This window comes from Bufo gargarizans, chromosome 5, assembly GCF_014858855.1.
Source record: "Bufo gargarizans isolate SCDJY-AF-19 chromosome 5, ASM1485885v1, whole genome shotgun sequence".
NCBI classification, from domain to species: domain Eukaryota; kingdom Metazoa; phylum Chordata; class Amphibia; order Anura; family Bufonidae; genus Bufo; species Bufo gargarizans.
In genome coordinates this window covers 306891902-306914680 of record NC_058084.1, presented here as the reverse complement: position 1 = coordinate 306914680, position 22779 = coordinate 306891902, and the positions used below count along the sequence as shown (strand labels likewise).

The 22779-nt window shown below is 43.9% G+C and overlaps 1 protein-coding gene across 4 annotated transcripts in view; it reads right to left on the bottom strand.

Moving 5' to 3' along the window:
- RELCH (RAB11 binding and LisH domain, coiled-coil and HEAT repeat containing) overlaps positions 1 to 22779 on the bottom strand; it is a 127184-nt gene that overhangs the window by 65767 nt on the left and 38638 nt on the right. For 3 of the 4 annotated variants that reach the window (XR_006389948.1, XM_044293120.1, XM_044293121.1), the window contains exons 3-8: positions 19134 to 19205; positions 18967 to 19022; positions 9941 to 10054; positions 5116 to 5307; positions 4149 to 4240; positions 733 to 1035 (exon numbers count right to left, since the gene is read on the bottom strand). Coding sequence is in view for 3 of the 4 variants with exons in the window: in XM_044293120.1 (XP_044149055.1) it covers positions 733 to 1035; positions 4149 to 4240; positions 5116 to 5307; positions 9941 to 10054; positions 18967 to 19022; positions 19134 to 19205 (829 nt within the window). In the remaining variant the exon portion in view is untranslated. The remainder of the gene's footprint in view (positions 1 to 732; positions 1036 to 4148; positions 4241 to 5115; positions 5308 to 9940; positions 10055 to 18966; positions 19023 to 19133; positions 19206 to 22779) is intronic. The other variant, XM_044293122.1, reaches the window with a different exon arrangement.

Genomic DNA, 22779 nt, shown 5'->3' with positions numbered 1-22779 from the left:
TGAAACATTATTGCTGCTAAATCAATTAACATATTTTAGGATATCTATTCATTTTTATATTCATATTTTTATTACTAAACCTTACTGTTCTCAATACTACAGAGTGCCCCACTACTACTTCTTTACATATTTTGCCTTTTGTCGGATTGGGCGTTATCTGTCAGTGGGTGCACCTCATTGATTCCTTGTCATTCTTGTGCAACATATCTTTAATATTTATACAGAACACTAACTGCCTCTGATATCTCCAGTGCTGGTATGGCCGTACTGGCCATATGATGTTAGGGGTCTTTATACATACTAGATACGATCTCACCCCTCTGGGCGTTCTCACCCCTCTGTCGCGGAACAACAAGCCCCATGACCGGGCACCATCTACATCATGCATCGGCAGAAAGGGGGATCAGGAGGACCAGTTCCCGATGTTTATAAGCACAGATAAAGAACACGCACTAAAGGGATACTAGAGAACCAAGAGTACCGCCATAAACGGGCATAACTAACTACGATATAATTAGGTGAGCAACCCAGATTCTGGAAATTTAAAAAACATTTTTCTATAAACTCTTAATGGTTAGATTTTAGTGTTCCAGTGGTCAGGTGTATTAAGTAGGCAACGTAATACAATTTCACCTATATTCCGTGACCAAACTGAATTAAGCAGCAACATAGGAAAAGAAGGAATTCCCTGTATGGCTTTCAACTAAAGCTCTGCAAAAGTAAGCAATTTACCGATTAGGCTGATCAAACTGGACACCATCTTTGAGGGGAAGTGTACATAGCACGGTCTTCTTGCTAATTTTTGACAAGTCAGGACTGGGAGGGATATCTTGTGACAGCTGGAAGTCTGTTTCAGTGTGCTCTACGGCCTGGCTTTCGGCAGCTTTTTCCCATTTAGTGTCACTGTCTTTTGTTCGGATATCTAGGTAATGGTCGCTTTCTTCTGAAGTCTGGTTCTGGAGTCTGGGAGGAGGAACCTCCTGGGATTCAGGAATAACTTCTGCCAAAGAGCTGGTTCGGAACGTTTCTATTTCCCTGAAATCAAAATGTAAAGTTTAAGGATAAACAAAAATGTGACAAAATTTCCCAAACAGCTAAATAAAGGATATTTCCTCCTAAAAAAATAAAACCTAGTAATACATAAAAAATTTGCCTAGTTATATCAAAAGGTACAAGGAGGGAAGATCTACTACTGAATACCTCAGAAAATGTGTCACTTTGGCGTGGGGAAGAACTGCTTAACAACCCCTGTGGTAAACGTAGTATCGGCCAGTCAGGAAAACAAATCAATAAGAATTGGAATTTTAACTCGTTCCCAGAAAAGGACATCTTAATGGGGTTGTCTCACTTCAGTAAGTTGCGTTTATCATGTAGAGAAAGTTAATACAAGCCACTTACTAATATATTGTCATTGTCCATATTGCTTCCCTTGCTAGCTGGATTCATTTTTCCATCACAATATACACTGCTCGTTTCCATGGTTATGCCCACCTGGTAATCCATCAGTGGTGGTTGTGCTTGCACAGTATAGGAAAAAGCTTCGGCCTCTCTGGTGGCCAGGTCCGTGGAAGCACACATAGGCCAGTGCTTTTACCTATATTGTGCAAGCACGACCACTACTGATGGATTGCAGGGTGGTGTGTAACCATGGAAACGAGTGTAAAATGAATCCAGCCAGCAAGGGAAGCAATATGGATAATAATATATTAGTAAGTGGCTTGTATTCTCCTTCTCTAAATCATAAATGCCACTTAAGTTTTATCCTAATGCATTCGGAATGGAAAGCAATCCGTTCAGTATGCATCAGGATGTCTTCAGTTCAGTCCCTTTTACGGTATTTAGCCAGAGAAAATACCGCAGCATGCTGCAGTATTTTCTCCGGCTAAAATTCCGGAACACTTGCCGGAATACCGTATCCTGCATTAATTTCCGGAAAAACTGATCTGGTTTCCCGGTCTGCGCATGCCACCGGAGAGACGAATCCGGTATTGCAATGCATTTGTCAGACGGATCCGCACCCGGAAACAAATGGTATCTGTTTGCATACCGATCTCCGGATCCGGCAGGCAGTTCCGGCAACGGAACTTCCTGTCGGATTCTTCTAATGCTAATGTGAAAGTACCCTAAAGGATTTATACTCACCTGACTGTGTTATGGTTTTGTTTTTATTTTAGATTTTGAAGAAACACTCTTTCATGAGAAAGAGGGGTAGATTTACCAAAACTGGTGTAAAGGAAAACTGGCTAAGTTGGTCATAGCAACCAATCCAATTAATCCATTCATTCTCCAGAGGCTCTGAAAAATGAAAGTTGGAATCCTATTGGTTGCTCTGGGCAACTAAGCCCAGTACACCAGTTTTGATAAATCTCCCCCACAGAGTGCAGCCTTAAATAACACATCTGAAAGGCACAGAGCATTTGTTCTACACCCCCCCTTAAAGGGGCGTGCAACAATGCTTCATTGTCTCAAAATAGAGATATATATATATATATATATATATATATATATATATATATATATATATATATATATACACACACATATATATATATACATACATACATACATACATACACACACACACACTGTGCTGCCCATAATTATTCATACCCCTGGCAAATTTTGACCTAAAGTTACTTTTATTCAACCAGCAAGTAATTTTTTGACGGGTAATGACATAGGTGTCTCCCAAAAGATTTGAGCAAAAAGTGTCCAGTTGGAGTGCAAAAGGAAAAGCCTTCAACCCAAAGAACACCATCCCCACTGTTAAACATGGTGGTGGGAACCTAATGCTTTGGGGGTGTTTTTCAGCCAATGGACCAGGGAACCTAATCACAGTAAACGGCACCATGGAAAAAGAGCAATACATGAGGATTCTCAATGACAACCTCAGGCAGTCTGCAGGGAAACGTGGCCTTGGGCCAATGACCCAAAACACACAGCAAAAGTGGTGAAGAAATGGTTAGCAGACAACAACGTTGATGTTTTGGAGTGGCCCAGCCAGAGTCCAGACTTGAATCCAATTGAGACTCTGTGGAGGGAGCTGAAGATCAGGGTGATGGCAAGAAGACCCTCCAACCTGAAAGATTTGGAGCTCATTGCTAAAGATGAATGGGCAAAAATACCTGTGGAGACATGCAAAAAGCTGGTCTGCAATTATAGGAAGCTTTTGATTGCTGTAATAGCCTTTTCTATTGATTATTGAGACGGGTATGAATAATTTTGGACTGGACACTTTTTGCTCAAATGTAAATAAAAGCTGAGAATTTTTTTTCCCACAATAATGCCTCTTCTACATCGTCCTATTATCTTTTGGGAGACACCTATGTCATTTCCCGTCAAAAAATTACTTGCTGGTTGAATAAAAGTAACTTTAGGTCAAAATTTGCCAGGGGTATGAATAATTATGGGCAGCACTGTGTGTGTGTATATAATAAATATATAGCTTGATAAAGACAGCAATAAGCTGTTGAAACGTCGCTTGACTTTGGGTCAATAAACCACACGCTTTTTTGCTAATTCTGGAGTGCTGCTGGCTGCCTTTTTTACTTCCATATATTTTTTTCCTCAAATACATTACACTAAATACTATAAACAGCACAACAGTTTTATGCTGATTGACATCAATTTGTGCTTCTGCTAGACTACCACCACCCAAGTTTTTGATACGATGCTACCAATCAGTTGAATATTAGTCTCTTCCACTATATGGGTACTACTGGATTGAAATGAAAGTGGTACAGTACTTCCTTTCACAGAAACCAGAATTTCCCTAGTATTGATCAGTGTACAAGGATTTGCTTGAAGGAGTGGGTAGAGGTATGGGCTATGATTGTAACATGGATGCAATTGAACACAGAGGATGCATTTCTTTTTGCAATGATTATGGGAAAGAAAAAAATCCTTACTGGATTTATAGTGTTACATTATTCACAACTCTGTCCCAACACACCGACTGAAAAAGACTCCCTTTGTAATTTATTTCTGTCTGTAACACTCTATATGGTTAACAGGTTGCTACTACTTGTGTTGTACTCGGAACGCTTGTCACATGTATAATTATATCACGTGAACAGTATCTTTTGTCACTCATTGTACCCGATTAGCATTCTCAAAGGTTATAGGACGCAGTCTTTAACATTACTTACCTCTGGAGGATACTAATTTGATCCAGCAAAACGTCTTTCTCATCGTTACATTGCCTGATTCTATCTTCTAATTCTTGCACTAATGCAGATGACTAAAGAGGGAAAAATGGAGAAAATCAAGTGAGGTAATTATTATCTAGATAGAAAGGTTTGCCCCTTGATCAAGGTATTTGTGGGTAAATGGCCTGCAGCTATTTAGAGCTTTTTTTGTATCTTTGAGGGTCTATTCAAACGTCCGTAGGATGGGTCCGGATCCGTTGCGCAAAATCCGGACCCATTCATTCTCTATGGGGCTGGAAGAGATGCGGACAGCACACAGTGTGCTGTCCGCATCCGCATTTCTGGAGCGCGGCCCCGATCTTCTGGTCCACGGCTCCCGGAAAATATAGAACATTACAAGCAAGAATAGGCAGTTCTATGGGGGTGACGGCCGGGTGTATTGCGGATCCGCAATACACTACGGACGTGTGAATGGACCCTAAGGCCTCATGCACACAGCCGTTGCCGTATTGCGGCCTCCCAGCATCACGGATGCGGACCCATTCACTTGAATGGGTCCGCAATCCGGGAGATGCTGTGCGGAACGGAAGCACTATGGAGTGCTTCCGTGGTGTTTCTGTCCGTGCCTCTGCGCTGCAAAAAAAATATATATAAAAAAAATAGAACATGTTCTATTTTTTTATGATGTGACGGATCACGGACCTATTCAAGTTGAATGGGCCTCGATCCATCCCGACCGCCGCACGGATGTTGCCCGTGCATTGGAGACCGCGCACGGAACAGCCGCACAGCGGCCGTGTGCATGAAGCCTTAACCTAATGTTAAACTGGAGGAGTAACTGTTAAATTAATACTCAAGTCTAGCAGATATTAAAACTGAAGTCCTAATTGTTATATCTATTGAACAGGACAGGAAGACATTTCACAATTCCTTGAATTATTGGGGAAAGAACATCAGAATTTCTGACCTGTACAACTACTGGCTCCACAGCAGGCCGCTCGGCTCTCAGAAGGGGCTCCAGATCGTCCTCCTCTACACTTACTTCAGCATCCGCTGTGTCTTTCACTACAGTTTGGTGGCTGCCAAAGTTTCTGTAAAGCTGCAACAAGTCTGGAGGCTTTGGGGTGTTTAACCCTACATCATCCCACAGTTCAAAGTCCTAAAAAGAGAGGGCAAAAAAACAACTATTTTTAAAGCAGTCTACTGAAATTCCACACAGTGAACATGGTCTAAACAGAGTCAGCCTCATTCTTTTACTGTACATAGCACAACATATTGGATAAACTCACCAATCCTAGTTATTATTCTGATCACATTTAGAGCATTTTCACATCTGCGTTGGAGGCTCCATACAGGGCCCCAATCACAAAGCAAGAACAGCGGAAAGAAAAGTCCTGCATACAGGACTTCTTTCTCCAGGACAGAAACCCAATGGATCCCATTATAGTCAATGGGATGTTTGGCTCTGCTCGTGTCAGTTATGTGCCGGGCCTGGCACTTCCATTATTTTGTTGTTCTGCTGGAGGTGGGCAATCCGTTAATAAGGGTGCATTCCCATGTAGTAACCACAGGGTAAACCTGTAATAACTTGTGAACCATCAATTAAAAAAGAGGTATTCCCATCTCTGACTTTTCTGTGGATATACCATAAAAGTCAGATGGACGCAGTGAACCCACTGCAGAGTATGGAGAGGCAGCTCCACATGTGTGGCTCTCTCCATTTACTTTCACGGCAGAACAGGACCAGTGGTGGGACCTGCATCCATCATACTCCTGTGGATATGTCCTAAAAGCCTTACCTGCAGCCCTATGTAACACCACGGATTACCGTGATCTCTTTCTGCGTACAGATAATGTAGTGAATGTCAACTGCAGTCCTATGTAAGGACACAGATAACAGTGATAACTCTGAGTACAGATAAAGTAGTAGATGTCACCTACAGGCACAGGCCATAATGTTGTTGCCCAGTGCTGGGTAAGGATGTCAGGACAGGAGAACGTTATTTGCAGGACTCGAAGCTGACACGGCCTCCTCCTCCTTGCCACGCTGCATCTGTGTTCTCCTCTTCTTCCAGTACCAGCAGGATGACAAGAGAGAGGAGACAGCACCAGTTTGGATCCCCTCACAGAACGACCTGACACTAGCTAGCATTAGAACATCAAGACTGAGCACTGTGGCCACTATGGTTTGCGCCTCTTCTAAGTTCTGGGGCCACCCACACCAGCAACGCACATAGTTAAAATTGCATTCTCGGGGTGGACACCATTGAACTCAGAGCGTGCACACTGTAACCTGAAGTCCGGGGCTGGGCCTGCAAACTGCGGTAGGGAGTGGGCCTACAGAGACCCTGATTGGGGGCACTATGGAAGCTGTGCTGCCATGCAGCTTAAGGGTCCAGTCACAAGTCCGTTACGTGTTTTGCAGATCCACAAAAACACGGACACGGCAATATGCGGTCCGCAAAATGCGGAACGCATATCGCCAGCACTAAAAGAAAATATGCCTATTCTTGTCCGCAATTTTATTGGGAACGGAAACGCAGACCCAGAAGTGCGGGTTTGCATTTCCGGAGCCGGGCCGCACATCCCCATAGAAATGAATGAGTCAGCAATTCCGTTGCGCAAAATGCGGAATGAAATTGCTGACGTGTGAATGGACCCTAAAAGGGTTCTACAGGAATTTAAAAAATTAAAATACTTAAATATTATTTTATAGTAAATATATTCACAAATACCTTTCATTACTTAGAATGGCTTGTTTTGTCTAGGAAGCAATCATTAGGAGAAATAAAATGCCCGTCGTCCTATTAGTACACACAAAACCTGTCCTAATCACACAGGAGGACAAGTTACTTCACCACAATGAGCCATAGTGCTGCCTCATCCTCCTCTCTGCTTGTCAGGAATCATGATCCTGAATACAGCTGAATCTCTGTGGGAATGGAGATGACGAGGAGACATGAGAGGAGGGTGAGGTGTGGCTAATGAGCAGAAGCATTTGTTTACAGTCTCCATTACCACAGCCCCACATTACCACAGTCTGTCTTGTCCGTCCTCTCTTTACTTCATGTCTCCTCAAGAGCTAAATTCCGCAAAAGTTCTTATCACCTGTATTCAGGATCATAATCCCTGACAAGAGCAGAGAGGAGGATGAAGCAGCTCTTTACCTCAGTGTTGTAAAGTAACTTGTCCTCCTGTGTGATCAGGACAGGTTTTGTGTGTACTAATGGGACAGCGGCCATTTTGTTTCCCCTGATGATTGTTCCCAAGACAAAACAAGCCATTATAAGTAATGAAAGGTATTTGAGAATATATTTATAATAAAGTAATATTTACGTTTTTTCATTTTCAATTCCTGGAGATCCCCTTTAAGGGATACACTGAACAAAGGAAATCAAATAACACTTGTGTGAAAGAACCCTTACATCACTTTCTTCATTGTCATTTTACTTGGTAGTAGAATGTTTTTGTTGAACAGCAAAATCAAATGAATTCTCATTTAAAAGTACAGGATTACAACTTTTATTAGTTCCTTGAATAAATATACTACACTTGATCTGCCATGTTATCTATGGATGCCCTTTAACAATAACACATACATCCAATACAAGTACACAAGATGTTAAACCCGGGTAATGCAAAGTGATAATAGGGAAATAGAAGAAACTAAAGCAGCTCCACCCTGATCAGGGCTTCTTCACATGGCAGTGAATCACTCACGTGTGCCGCCTGTGTTCTCCAAGAACAGTTCACGTATGTTTACAGTATTTACACACCCTTGTTTTATCACCGACTGTAGGTCAGTAAAGAAACAATGGAGACGTGCAGACCAAACACGCTCACTGAAGTCTGTGTGTCCGTGAAACTACTGACATGATATAGACGCCATCCGTCTTTGGTCTGTGGCTTTTGCAGACCAACAGATCCATTGCACAGAAACTAAGACGCTCACATTTAACAGGAACCTGTCACCACTTATACTTCCCGTATATAAGCACTAGGGATGAGAGAATCGACTTCGGATGAAACATCCTAAGACGATTTGCATAGTACTTCGCCTGAATACTGTATGGAGCAAGCGCTCCGTACAGTATTAGAATGTATTGGCTCCTATGAGCCAAAGTTATTACTTCGCAAAGTCTCGTGAGACTTTGCATAAATTTATAAATCAATTTCTACTGTAAAAATCAATTTCCCGAACACAGGTTTTGTTCCAAGGTACCACTGGTTCATCCGAAGTCGATTCGCTCATCCCTAATCAGCACCATAGCATTGTACAGGATGGCATACAATGGAGAGAAGGTGCTCATAGGGTAAGTATGTAAGGTATCTTAATTCCTGAAGGGATGTATATGCGCTCACCTGTATTAGGGTGGTGAGTGCGTTGGAGATATAAGGTTCGTAGGTGGAGATGAGGTGGTTGCCGCAGCCAGTGCCAATACGTTTGGATGGAATCCTCCAGGAAGAGACACCAAACCACCCGAGGAATATAACAAGAACAGATGGGCGAGTGGGGGAGGTGTACCCATTGGAATCCAATGGGAACACCTCCCCTACTCATCCCTCTGTTATTGTACAGGACAGTAAGAGGTTTATAAAGATGCCACTCTCGGAAATATCCCTTATAGCATTAGGATATAAATGAAGTTATAAAGTAGCGTGCACCTGTGAAGTCATGTTGGTGGCCCTGGTCTACTCTGCAGTCATGGCTGGACTGAAGCCTTACCGACCAGAATACATCATTACAAAATGCAGGATGTGACGTAAGGTGTACTGGCATCACCTTTAGGTCCGCACATTGCTGATCCTCAAAACACAGATACCAGCTGTGTGCATTCTGAATTTTGCGCAAAAAAACATTCGGCCAGTAATAGAACAGTCCTGTCCTTGTCCGTAATATGTTTTATTTTTTTGCGGGTGCCGCGGAACGGACATATGGACATCTTTTGGGCCCCACTGAAGTGAATGGGTACACATCTGACCTGGATTGGATGCGGACAAAAGCAATGGCCGTGTGCATGAGCCCTTAGGCTACTTTCACACCTGCGCTAGGTGCAGATCCGTCTGGTATGTGCACAGACGGATCTGCACCTATAAAGGCAAACAATGGTATCCATTCAGTACGGATCGCTCTGCATACACTTAGTAAAAAAAAAAAAAAAAAGTCTAAGTCAAACGGATCCGTCCTGAAAGTCAATGGGGGACGGATCCGTATACAATTGCACATATATTGTGTCAATGTAGATGGATCTGTCCCCATTAAATACATTGTAAGTCAGGTCGGATCCGTATGGCTCCGCACAGCCAGGCGGACACCAAAATGCTGCAAGCAGCGTTTTGGTGTCCGCCTCCAGAGCGGAATGCAGGCGGAACGGAGCCAAACTGAGGCATTCTGAATGGATCCGCATCCATTCAGAATGCATTGGGGCTGAACTGATCCGTTTTGGGCCGCTTGTGAGAGCCGGGAAATAGATCTCACAGGCGGATCCTGAAACGGCAGTGTGAAAGTAGCCTTACCAGCATATTGCACTACATGCTACTGGAGTTGTCCTGCAATAATGTAGCCCATCCTGTGAATGTCAATCCGGCCAGAACTACGTGACCTCTGAGGAGAGCAGGCCATCCACATGACTACGGACACGCAGCATACCTTTATTTTTTACTCTATGCGGCAAATGATATTTCAAGAGACTTACAGCCTGTATAACACTATGGCTTTGGTTTAGGTTCTGTATATGTGATGACAGACAGGTAGGTCCCCCTTGAATGACTGACCCCAGAATACCCCTTACCTGCTCATCATTCTCATCAGAAAAGGTTATAGAAGTGAGTTTGTTGTTATTTTTCAATAAATATTCATTGACAAGGAAGTTTAGTGCTTTTTTTTCAAGAGGTTTTATAGGCTCCTAGATGAAAACAAAAACCAAGTTAGAACAGCAAGGTCCATTTACTGATTATCCTCAGGATAAGCCATCAATAGCTGATAGTCAGGGGTCCGGCACCCCGCATGCCCACCGATCAGCTGTTTGGGTGTAGTTTCATCACCGGAAGTACACTGCCCCCTCAACATTATAGTGGACAGCGCACATCACCGCAGCGCTGCTTCCATAGAGGTCAGTGGGAAGGGAACAGCGATGCAGTGACGCGTGATGTCAGCTACTATGTTTATTAAACTTTGTAGCTCCAAAGCGGACTTCCAGTGACAGGACTACACAGAATAACTGATTGTCGGGAGTGCCGGACCCCTATCCTGAAAAAACAGGTCATCACTTAAACACAGAACAACCCCTTTAATAGATCTGGTAAGTAATACTAAGCCGCCAATATAAAGTCAAGTAAAGTAGCCTCCGACTTGATGGTGCCGCATAGTCATCACCAGGAAATTCACTGTTACACCAGGCACAATGCCTTGTAGGGCTAGATCAGCAGAAAGTAATGATACCTTTTACTTAGTGATCTACTGCTTCATGCTGGAGAAATATTGGATTACACTTACCGGTAATCGGTTTTCCTTGAACCTATGACAGCTCCCCTGGAGAGACCGCCTACTCCTCCTCAGGACAGGAAACAGAACCGCCTTTTAAAGGAGGAATCATCCCCTCTATCTCCATTCTTTTTCTTAAGAACTAAGAAATAGAACCTAATATACTGTAGATCTTAGAAGTGACCTCCTTCCGACTGGCCAAGAGAGTGCCAACGACATCCTCGGTGAGACCTCTTTTCTGTAAAATCTCCCTCTCAATAACCAGGCAGTCAGGTGCAGATTTTTCCTGATCTAAGGACCACTCTCACTGGAATAGTTTATGACGACTGGTGAAGTCCGCTTTCACATCGTCTGAACCCCTTAGATGTACCGCAGAAAGAGATAATAGTGAAGCTTCTGCTAGGCTGAAAATCTGTTGGGAGAGAGACATTAGGCCCTTGTACCTCCCTGCCGGTTGATATAGGCCACTGCTGTTATGTTGTCCGACTAGACCCTTACATTCCTGCCTCTGATGGTCGTGAGACTCTGTACTAAGGCTATCCTGTTTGCATCCAATTCCCTGAAATTGTGCGAATGGGACAGAGATTTGCTGTCCCAAATCCCCTGCAATAGCAGGGACCCCACATGGGCTCCCCAACCGTATGGGCTCGCATCCGTGGTTAAGGTGAGAACCGCCTCCTCCCTGGTCCAAGGAACTGCTCTTTCTAGATTTTTTTTATAGATACATCCACCACCCCAATGAATCTAAGGTCTGGGAGGACAGAGATATTTCTCTGAGAGAGTCCAGAGAGGGAAGACTTCCATCCCAATCTCGCAGGATCTGAAGCTGAAGAAGCCTTAAATGGTACTGGGCCCATTCCACCCCTGGAATAGTGGCCGTCATGAGACCCAGTCCCGACATGTCCTCTTTTATAGTGACTGACAGACGAGAGAAGAAGCTGAACTCTTGATCTGATTAGTAAAGCTTTTTGCAGAGGTAGCAGGCACTTGTGGGAACTGGAGTCTAGAACGTCTCTCAACCAGGCTATCTCGTCTAGGTAAGGTATAATGATGATCTCCTTCTCCCTGACGTGGGCCATCATTTCCGAAACGATCGGAATTGAAGATGCAGAGTCTCCCTTTCTAACCGAACTGCTACCCTCAGGAACCTCTGGTGGCTGTGATGAATGGGGACATGATAGTACGCCACCCTATAGTTCTACTGTGGCCATAAAGCAAAACGGGAAGAGATTGTTCACTGCTGACTTGATGGACTCCATACGAAATCTCTCGTACTGCAGTAATTGGTTCAAACACTTCAAGTTTATTATAGTCTGAAATGAGCCATTTGGTTTTTTGACCAGAAAAAGAGTTGAATAAAACCCCTCTGTCAATTCCTGCTCTGTGACTCTTACCAGCAACCTTTTTTCTATCAGGAAAAAAACTTCTGCGACTATGGCATATTGTTTTGCGGGATCTGAACAGTAACTTGTAATTACAAAACTCCCTACTGGAAAAGTCTGAAATTTTATTTCACAAAATGTATCCAAGGGCTGTTGGAGATCTCCTGCCACTGAGGTGCAAAAAGAGACAGATGACCTCCAACAGGTGCCCTGGCGTCATTGGGACAGCTTTTTTGTGGTGTCTGACCCGGGAAAGAAATCCCTTACTTTTCTTATTTGGACCTTCAAATTGTTTTGCTCTTTCTTTGCCCCTAAAGCTCCACTTATTAAATCTGGGACGGAAAGACTTATTGGGTGCCTGACTAACAGAGGGAAAGCCCTTCTTTCTGTCCGAGGCCTTTTCCAGTAAGTTGTTCAGGACGGGCCCAAACAAAAACTCTCCTTGACAAGGGATAGCACAAAGTTTTGCCTTGGAACTAGCATCCCCATTCCAGCTTTTCAACCAAATAGCCTGCCGGGCAGAGTTGGATAAGGCGGATGCCCTAGCGGAAAATCTTAAGGTATCCGCAGAAGTGTCAGCTAAGAAACCCAAGGCATTACTTCTAAAACAGGGAAGAAAGACAATAACTGCTCCCTAGAGGTACCCCCTTTAAATGTAAGCCTCTAACTCCCCTATCCACACTTTTAGTGATCTGGCAACAGACGTAGCGGCAATAGCAGGTTTAAAAGCCGTCGCAGAGGCTTCACAATTTTACTTTAAATAAACCGCTGCTCTCCTATCCATCAGGTCCTTGAGCGAACCCATGTCCTCGGAGTGCGGCTTTTTTGGACATTTTTGCTACTGGGGCATTAAGCTTTGGGGCCCTATCCCAGGGGGCAGACGACTCTTCAAACGGATAATTCCCGCTTTACTAGAGAATTAGTATTTTCTACATGAAAAAGTTGTCTCCCTGTAGCCTCGCCCTCAGAAGACTCGTCTGTTGACCCCTACTCTCCTTCTTCCAGACCAGAAAGTATCTCACCATCACTGGAGGGGGGAGTCTTTTGCAGCAGCTGTGGAAGTACTGGGGCTGTGCTTTCTCAGACCGCTAACCAAGTCCCTGACCTCTTCACGCATCATCTGTTTTATGCTCCCCATAAAAGATGGAGCTTTCTCTTCCATTAATTTCCTGATACACCCCTGACATAGGGGTTTTGCCCAGGCAGAAGGAAGCTTCTTCTTACACACATCACATCCCTTCTCCTTTACTCTGGAAGTCTCAGTGGGCTCGGCGGGCTGAGCCTGTTCCATGTCTCATACAGCAAACTGAATGGAGGAACTGCCACGCTTCTTCACCCAGAATGACAGTGAGCCGGCTGGGCTTTTCTCCTTTGCGCGCGCTAGCCGGCATCCCTCCACCGCAACCCGGAAGCACATGCAGATCATCGCGCGGGCCGCAGAGGTAAGGACAGAGAAGGGAGCCCAGACTTCTGCAGCAGCTCCTAGAGGAGACTTACGCCGCACGGGGTAACCCTCCATACACTATTTTATAGCCGGGGCCCCCGCAGCTCTTTTCTTGACATCCAGCGGATCCAATTCCCTCCTGCCCCTTAGGACAAGAAATAGAACTGGAGATAGAGGGGATGATCCCTCCTTTAAAAGGCGGTTATGGTTCCTGTTTCCTGTCCTGAGGAGGCTGTCTCTCCAGGGGTGCCGTCATAGGTGATAAAGAAAAAGTACTTTTAATCCATAAGCAAATGAACAATTTTGTGCAGGCTAAAACCACTCTGTGCCACCTTGCTCCTCCTACTTCCTCTGCAAGCCCCTCCCTCTCCTACTTAACTGACAGGGCCAGGTGAGATGACTATGTAGTACCTGGTCCTGGCAAACAAAAAGGAGGAGGGGCAGAAACATATGGATTTAAGGTTTTTTTCAGGACTTACTGATGGCCTATCCTCAGGATAGGTTGTCAATAAGGCCTCTTTCACACGGGTGTCTTATTTTTGGCCCGGATAAGAGGCGGGTCCGTTGCGAGAAAATGCGCGATTTTTCCACGCGAGTGCAAAACATTGTAATGCGTTTTGCACTCGCGTGAGAAAAATCGCGCATGTTTGGTACCCAAACCAGAACTTCTTCACAGAAGTTCGGGCTTGGGATTGATATTCTGAAGATTGTATTATTTTCCCTTATAACATGGTTATAAGGGAAAATAATAGCATTCTGAATACAGAATGCATAGTAAAACAGCGCTGGAGGGGTTAGAAAAAAATAAATAAAAATAATTTAACTCGCCTTAGTCCACTTAATCGCGAAGCCCGGCATCTCCTTGTGTCTCCTTTGTTGAATAGGACCTGTGGTGAGCATTAAATACAGGTAAAGGACCTTTAATGACGTCACTCCGGTCATCACATGGTCTTTTACCATGGTGAATCACCATGGTAAAAGATCATGGGACGTACCATGTGATGACTGGAGTGACATCATCAAAGGTCCTTTACCTGTATTTAATGCTCACCACAGGTCCTATTCAACAAAGGAGACAAAATGAGATGCCGGGCTTCGCGATCAAGTGGACTAAGGCGAGTTAAATTATAATTTATTTATTTTTTTTAACCCCTCCAGCGCTGTTTTACTATGCATTCTGTATTTAGAATGCTATTATTTTCCCTTATAACCATGTTATAAGGGAAAATAATAATGATCTGGTCTCCATCCCGATAGTCTCCTAGCAACAGTGCGTGAAAATCACACCGCATCCGCACCTGCTTGCGGATGCTATGCGATTTTCACGCTTCCCATTCACTTCTATGGGGCCTGCGTCGCGTGAAAATCGGACAATATAGAGCATGCTGCGATTTTCACTCAACGCACAAGTGATGCGTGAAAATCACTGCTCATGTGTACAACCCCATAGAAATTAATGGGTCAGGATTCAGTGCGGGTGCCGCACCCGCACCCGCACGGAAAACTCGCCCATGTGAAAGGGGCCTAACAGATCAGTTCAACACCTGGCACCCCAATGATCGGCAGTTTTTTACTGCCTCTGGAAAGCATGTAGTGGATAGAAGGCTGTGCCTACTGTGTAGTTTCCGTCGCACTCCCATTCACTTGAATGGGAGCTGAGCTGCAGTGCATAGGCATAGCCACGACATAGTGGACACACCTTGCCTTTAACAGCTGAGTGATGGGGGTGCCAGGTGTCGGACCCCAATGATCCGATATTGATGACTTACACTGAGAGTAGGCCACCAATATCTAAGTACCGAAAAACACCTTTAATGGAACTTTTTTCTCTAGAATGAAGCAACAGATTGCTAAGTGAAAGCAGACCTAACCCTTCAAGACATTGTGACTAGCCCTGTTAAAATCAAAGGAAGGCAAAGTAATTGAATCAATCAGATCTGTCATTTTTGTTTTGTTTTCATTTTTCCTTCCTGCCTTCCAAGGGCCATACCTTTTTTATTTTTCTATCAACATGGCCATAGTATGAGGGCTTGTTTTTTTGCAACACAAGATGTATTTTTTTTAATTGCACCAATTAATGTCCATAAGTAACTTTAAAAAGCATTTGTGGGGTGGAATGAATAAAAACCTATACGTAATTCTGCCATTTTTTTTTAAGTTTCTGCTTAAATCACAAGAATACCTTATTCTGCATGTCAGCATGCTGACACCAAATGTATATGGTTTGTTAATTTTTTTTTTTATCTCATTATTAAGACCCTTAAAGGGGTTCTCCAAGAGTGTAAAATGTCCCCTCATGTGTCAGGCACCCCACATGGAATATACTTACTCCGGTCCCCGCAGTCCCTACACTCGTACACGTTTGGGAAAAGGGTTACAAAACTTATTTTACAGCAATTTTTACATGTGTGAATTAAGAGGATTTTACAGTTGTTGAAAACTGATGTCCAATCCTTAAGACGGGCTGCGAAGATTAAATCTATGGAGGTCATTTGATTGGTGCAAAGCTGTAATACCAGACATAGCCACTAATAAAAGTATAGAGCTGGTGAAGAAGGTTACACGGTGCTTGTGTGACCACTGCACAGGCTCTTAAAACTGCTGACTGGTGGGGGTGCCGAGTCAGACATCCACCAATCTAATATTGAGGGCCTATGCTGAGGACAGACCATCAATAATAAAAAAAAAAGAAAGTTTCAATTAATACGATTTTAGTCTGCAATAGAGAAATAATGTGTAATTAGTTAGTCATAAGGTGGCTGTATTGGAGATATGCACTGCCTGTATAGACAATACAGGAAGGTGTGTGCTTTATGACAGCGGAAATGAACAGGGGTCAGTAAATTAGATGTCCTAGATTATTACAGCAAACTGGAAATGAGTTCAGAGTCCATTCTCTGGGACCAGGCACGGGCATTCACTACTGTAATGGGCAGTGGGTGTGGCTCTACTGTACCAAATAAATTGGTATGAATTAGTTTTTCGGATATGATTGCATGTTTCTTGCGCTATCCCCAGCCTGTCTCCTATGACTATTGCCTGACCCCTCGGTGCTTTCTACTTCCTGGGACTATCTTAAGAGGTAGCAGCCTGGTGGCTCCCCTGTATTAATGAGCATATCCCTGTAGAGGGTGAAAACCAGGGACCACCAAGATAACTCTCTTCGATTGATTTCACACCAGCGAGTGTCATGCTGCGGACTCGCAGTGCAGCTCCTGTCCTGAACTTCCAGCACTGCCAGGGCTGCCTAGTATTGTATTGATTTATGATGCTATGTAACCCTTACAGGTCTGGAATGTATTGAATGACACTGACATAATGCTGTTATCCAATAAATTCCAGAACTGTAAGGGTTACATAGCATCATAAATCAACACAATGCTATGCAACTCTGGCAGTGCTGTTAGTTCAGGACGGGAGCAGCGCTGCGAGTCCGGAGCGTGACCCTCGCTGGTGTGAAACCAACCTAAGGCTACTTTCACACTAGCGTTCGGGTGTCCGCTTGTGAGATCCGTTTGAAGGGGCTCACAAGCGGCCCTGAACGCATCCGTCCAGCACTAATGCATTCTGAGTGGACGTGGATCCGCTCAGAATGCATCAGTCTGGCGGCGTTCAGCCTCCGCTCCGCTCAGCAGGCAGACACCTGTACGCTGCTTGCAGCGTTCGGGTGTCCGCCTGGCCGTGCGGATCCGTCCAGACTTACAATGTAAGTCAAGGGGGACGGATCCGTTTGAAGATGACACACTATGGCTCAATCTTCAAACTGATCCGTCCCCCATTGACTTTCAATGTAAAGTCTGGACGGATCCGTTCAGGCTACTTTCACACTTAGAAATTTTTTAACAATATAATGTAGACGAATCCGTTCTGAACGGAGCCACCGTCTGCATTATATGAGCGGATCTGTCTGAGACGGATCCGCTCTGAACGCAAGTGTGAAAGTAACCTAAGAGAGTTATCTTGGTGGTCCCTGGTTTTCACCCTATACAGGGATCTGCTCATTAATACAGGGGAACCACCAGACTGCTACCTCTTAAGATAGTCCCAGTGTAGTTGGTGGCTGACCCATAGGCACCAGTAGGAAGCACCGAGGGGTCAGACAATATTCATAGGAGACAGGCTGGGGATAGAGCAAGAAACATGCAATCATATCCAAAAAACAAATCCACGGTCAGGGCATTTTGCAATGGGTCAACACGAGCAACTGGCTAAGGTCAAGGCAGGCTGCAGAGAATCAGTCAATTGTCATGAAGAAATTCGGTACACGGGCAGTCAGACAGAAACACGCACCTTTGCTAGTAAACTGGGACCCTAAGCTCATGCACTTTACCCAGGGACAACCAACCATAGGCTGAGGAAGAATTTGGAGGTGTGCGTGCGCTAGCCCTTTAAGAGGCCGAGCGTGAGCGCACATGCCCTAATGCATAGGCTAGGCAGAGGAGTGCAGACTCAAGATGGAGGACAGCAGTGGGCAAATGGAGCACCAGTGGCCGGACATGCACCAGATGACAGAAGAGGGCGCGCAGATCCTGACCGCCGTTGCAGCACAGTGCAGGGCCAGGTAAGGCTACTTTCACACTGGCGTTTTGGTTTCCATTTGTGACATCTCACATGCGATCCAAAAAGGATCAGTTCTGCCCTTAATGCATTCTGAATGGATAAGGAAACGCTAATAATGCCTCAGTTTGCCTCCGTTCAGTCTCCATTCTGCTTTGGAGGCGGCCACCAAAACAACCGAGCCAAATGGATCCGTTCTGACACACAATGTAAGTCAATGGGGACGGATTTGTTTTCACTGACACAATATGGCACAATAGAAAACGGACCCGTCCCCCATTGACTTTCAATGGTGTTCAAGACGGATCCGTTTTGGCTATGTTACAGAAAATACAAACTGATCCGTTCTGAACGGATGTATGCGGTTGTATTATCTGAACGGATGCGTTTCTGCAGATCCAAGAGGGATCTGCGACAAACGCGCGTGTGAAAGTAGCCTAAGAGATACGATGACTGTGCCCACCCCAAGGAGTGGGGCAGTGGTGGCACGGGGCACCATCATAACACCTATGAATATAGTGTAACCATTAAACTTTATATAGACCTCCGGCAGTAGAATAAAGCTGTCAATAAATTCCACTGTCCTCAGCTGACTATGTACCGGTCTATACAGCAAAGCTGACAGGAACTGTCAGCCTACTGTGCCTGTTCTAGTGGTTGGAATATTGCCACTTTTTTTGTACTAAAAATTGGATTTAAATAATTAGTTTTATTCTGCTATACATTCCATTTAAAGCAATCTATCTGTCCTTCCCCTACCAACTTCAGGAAGTGGTTTACTGCAGCCTACAGATAGCTGATGGCTCTGCTAGTCTGTAGGCAAAGGTTCGAAGCAGCAGGAATTTGTAACCTCTACAGCAACCAGTTTATTACAGCGCAGTTTCTGACATGAAACCTGTTAATTAAAAGTATGAAGTAAAAGGAATTTCCTAAAAAGCAAAAAAGTCATACCTGAATTTCAGGACTTGATTTATAATTCTTGCATTCCTGCAAAGGAACTTCATTTTCTGTAACACAGAAATGAAGCAAATTGGCATTCTTATGAGATCAACCATACCTGCTATCAACATTATTAATGTAAATTAGGAAAACGAGGAAGAAAATTGTATGTACACCACCTGAAGCCAGTGTAAGGTTGACCCTGAGGGCCTGAATGGTCTCCTTGGCTTTCCGTAGCTCAAACTCCAGGACTGGACAGGGTTTTGGATTAAACACACACAGGCATCCAACCAAGAAAAGGGAAACAAAAATAAAAATAAAAAGCAAGGATGGGTGTGGAAAAAATATATATACAGTTTGTATTGAAACAGAAAGCATGCAGTCTAATGGATCTTATGAAAGCATGCAGCAGAGTTGGCTTAGCAACTGATGGACGTTCTTTTCTGCCGTGGAAATGAATCTAATCAAACCAAGTTCACAGTTCGAGCTGTCTGACAAAGTTAAGGCTAAGGGTAAGCAAGCAAAGGCATACTGTGGTCATGTCATGGCTAGTGTCATTGTAGAATGGACAACACTGTCTTTTCTGGATACAAATATATGGTCCTCCACCTCCTGCACTTTAAAGGGGTTGTCTCACTTTAGCAAAATGGCATTTATTATGTAGAGGAAGTTAAAGGGGTTGTCTCATCATGGACAATGGGGGCATATCGCTAGGATATGCCCCCCATTGTCTTATAGGTGCAAAAATAGCCAAATGCTGGCTCGGCCATTTCCTTCAGCCCCATAGAAATAAATGGGAGTGGGGGCCGAGCATGCGCGGTACGCTCCCATTCCCTTTTACGGGGAGCCGGCTTGGTGGTGGCCGGACTGGAGTCCTCCAGCCACCATGCGGGGCTCAGCGGTGCCCCCATTGTCCATGATGAGACAACCCCTTTAACACAAGGCACTAAATGACTATTGTGGTCATCCATATTGCCTCCTTTGTTGGCTTGATTCATTTTTCCATTACATTACACACTGCTGGTTTCCATGGTTACGACCACTCTGCAATCCAGCAGTGGTGGTCATGCTTGCACACTATAGAAAAAAAAAGCACTACCTTATGTGTGCTCCTTTTTCCTATAGTGTGCAAACATGACCACCACGGATGGACTGCAGGGTCGTCGGGTCGTAACCATAAAAACCGGCAGGGTATAAAGTGATGAAAATGAATCCAACCAGCAAAGGAGGCAATATGGACAATCACAATACATTAGTAAGTGCCTTGTATTAACTCTGTCTACATGATAAATGCCATTTGCTGAAGGGAGACGACCCCTTTAAGCTTGTATTCCAAACTATGAAATGCCAATACATAAACTGTAGCTGAGAGCTAGTATAGGTGAAAAAGGGACATACGCAGGAATAATAAGACATTACTATACGGTAAATATGTTACTGCACGTAACTAGTCAGGTCACCTTGTATGAGCGATGACTGATCATTAGGAATGGGTAAAATGGCCATGGACTAGCTAAAAAAATAAAAAATACCAGGAAATTAAAGGGGATGCCCCATGAAAACATTTCTACTGATTTCAAACCAGGACTTGGATACTTTTGCAATAACTGTTTGCTCCATTTTCTAACTTCTGTCCTGTTGACTGAGATGGAAACACATGCTCAGTTCCATCCTTCACCTGCCACCAGCTGCAGCAGAAAGGAAACGCTCCCTAAGGCTACTTTCACACTGGTGTTTTGGTTTCCGTTTGTGAGATCCGTTCGGGGATCTCACAAGCGGTCCAAAACGGAACAATTTTGCCCTAACGCATTCTGAAAGGATAAGGATCCGCTCAGAATGCATCAGTTTGCCTCCATTCAGTCTCCATTCCACTTTGGAGACAGACACCAAAACGCTGCTTGCAGTCTGATGAAACTGAGCCAAAGCCAAACGGATCCATCCTGGCACACAATGCAAGTCAATGAGGACGGATCCGTTTTCACTGACGCAATCTGGCACAATAGAAAATGGATCCGTCCTCCATTGACTTTCAATGGTTTTCAAGACAGATCCGTCTTGGCTATGTTAAAGATAATACAAACGCATCTGTTCTGAACGGATGCAGACGGTTGTATTATCTGAACGGATCAGTCGATGACGGATCCACACAAACGCGAGTGTGAAAGTAGCCAAAGCTGACAGCTTGAAATAAATCTAGCAGAGCTATTGTTGGGAGCGTTTCTGGATCCACGTGAGGTGCAGGGTAGTTTCTAGCTTTTTCAGAAAGAGATTGTCATGTGCTATATAATGTCTGATTTTATTTTATTTTTTTAAAAGGGAATCTGTCACATTGAGCAATCAGCTCTATGGAGCAGAATGATAAATATTGTAGAGGAAAAAAAAAAAAAAAAAATACTTGCCACTTGTGAATCTGCAAAAGCAGAACCAGATGTCAATCAATGAGTAGCTCTTTCCATTGGACCCTTAATCCCCTAACAGGAGTGCACAACCTTTTCTGGTCGTCAGACTGAACCAATCCCAAGGGCCGAAAATAAAACTTAAATGCTATGTACACCTCCAGAGGCAATTTTTGTTTATGATTGCATTTTAATCAGTTTGGGCTAAAAATATTATTTTCAGTTGGCCTTTATTAAAAATATTGAGCAATTCTGTCACAAAAGGTCAATGGTTTTTCTAACGTTTCACTTTGTGCCAGTCATCTAATAAACCTCATCTCTAAACTACTAAACCGTCAAACACTTATTTACACCACATTCTTATCAGTAAGATAAGAGATCATTAAGATACTGAGCTATAATGAGTGTTTATAATGTCAGAGAGCAGAGGTAAGGAGTCTGTCAGCTCACTTCATGACAGAAGAGAGAGAATATTCAGATCCTGCTAGTAGAGCATCTCCGCTCTGTACACAAAATAGGATTCCATATTTTTAATAAAGACCAAAAGAAAATAATATTTTGAGCTCAAAATAAGTACAATGCAATAATAATAAAATAAATAAATAAAAAATTGTCCCCAAAAGGTGTACATAGTCTTTAAAGGGGCATTACCAAGTGAAACATTGTATTTATGGCATATTGTATGTACAGTATATACCAGTGGTGGCGAACCTCTGTGGGCATCTGCACTCCGGAAAAAGTCTATGGTGTACCAATATGCCTTAGACTTTTCCCACCATTCATCAGCGCAGGGTACACTATGAACAGCACAGGCAGCACATTGAATGTAGGCAGGATATTATAGCTAAATGATAAAGTACATGGAAGATATACTATATTGGACTGTAGTATTCCGGGTAAATCGCAGTGTTGGCACTTTGTGATAAATAAGTGGGTTTTGGGTTACAGTTTGGGCACTCTGTCTGTAAAAGGTTCACCATCACTGGTATATACCATATATACTTCTAAGACTTCCATCTAATGGAAGAACACATGAAAAATACATGTGAGCAGCGACAAGACATAGACGTACATGTCTATTACCAGATGGTTGGGGGCGGCACAGAACGGTATCAAGGTCCGCATGTGGCCCTTGGGCTGCAGGTTGTGCCCCCTTGCTTTACAATCCAGGCTTATAATTATTAGATAATATTTAGTTTTCTAAATTCCTTTTAAGGAGCAACATCCTGTGGGTAGGTGATAAGTTTAAAGGGCTATTTGTAACTGATGAATGATCCTTGGTCATCAGCATCTTCATGGTGGGGGTCTGACACCCGGGACCCCTGCCAATCAGCGGTTTGAGAAGGCCTGGCGTTCTTCTAAGCTCCGTGGCCTTCTCAATGATTACACTTTATGCATTTATGTGGCCTAGGTGCAGCCCTGCCCCCCA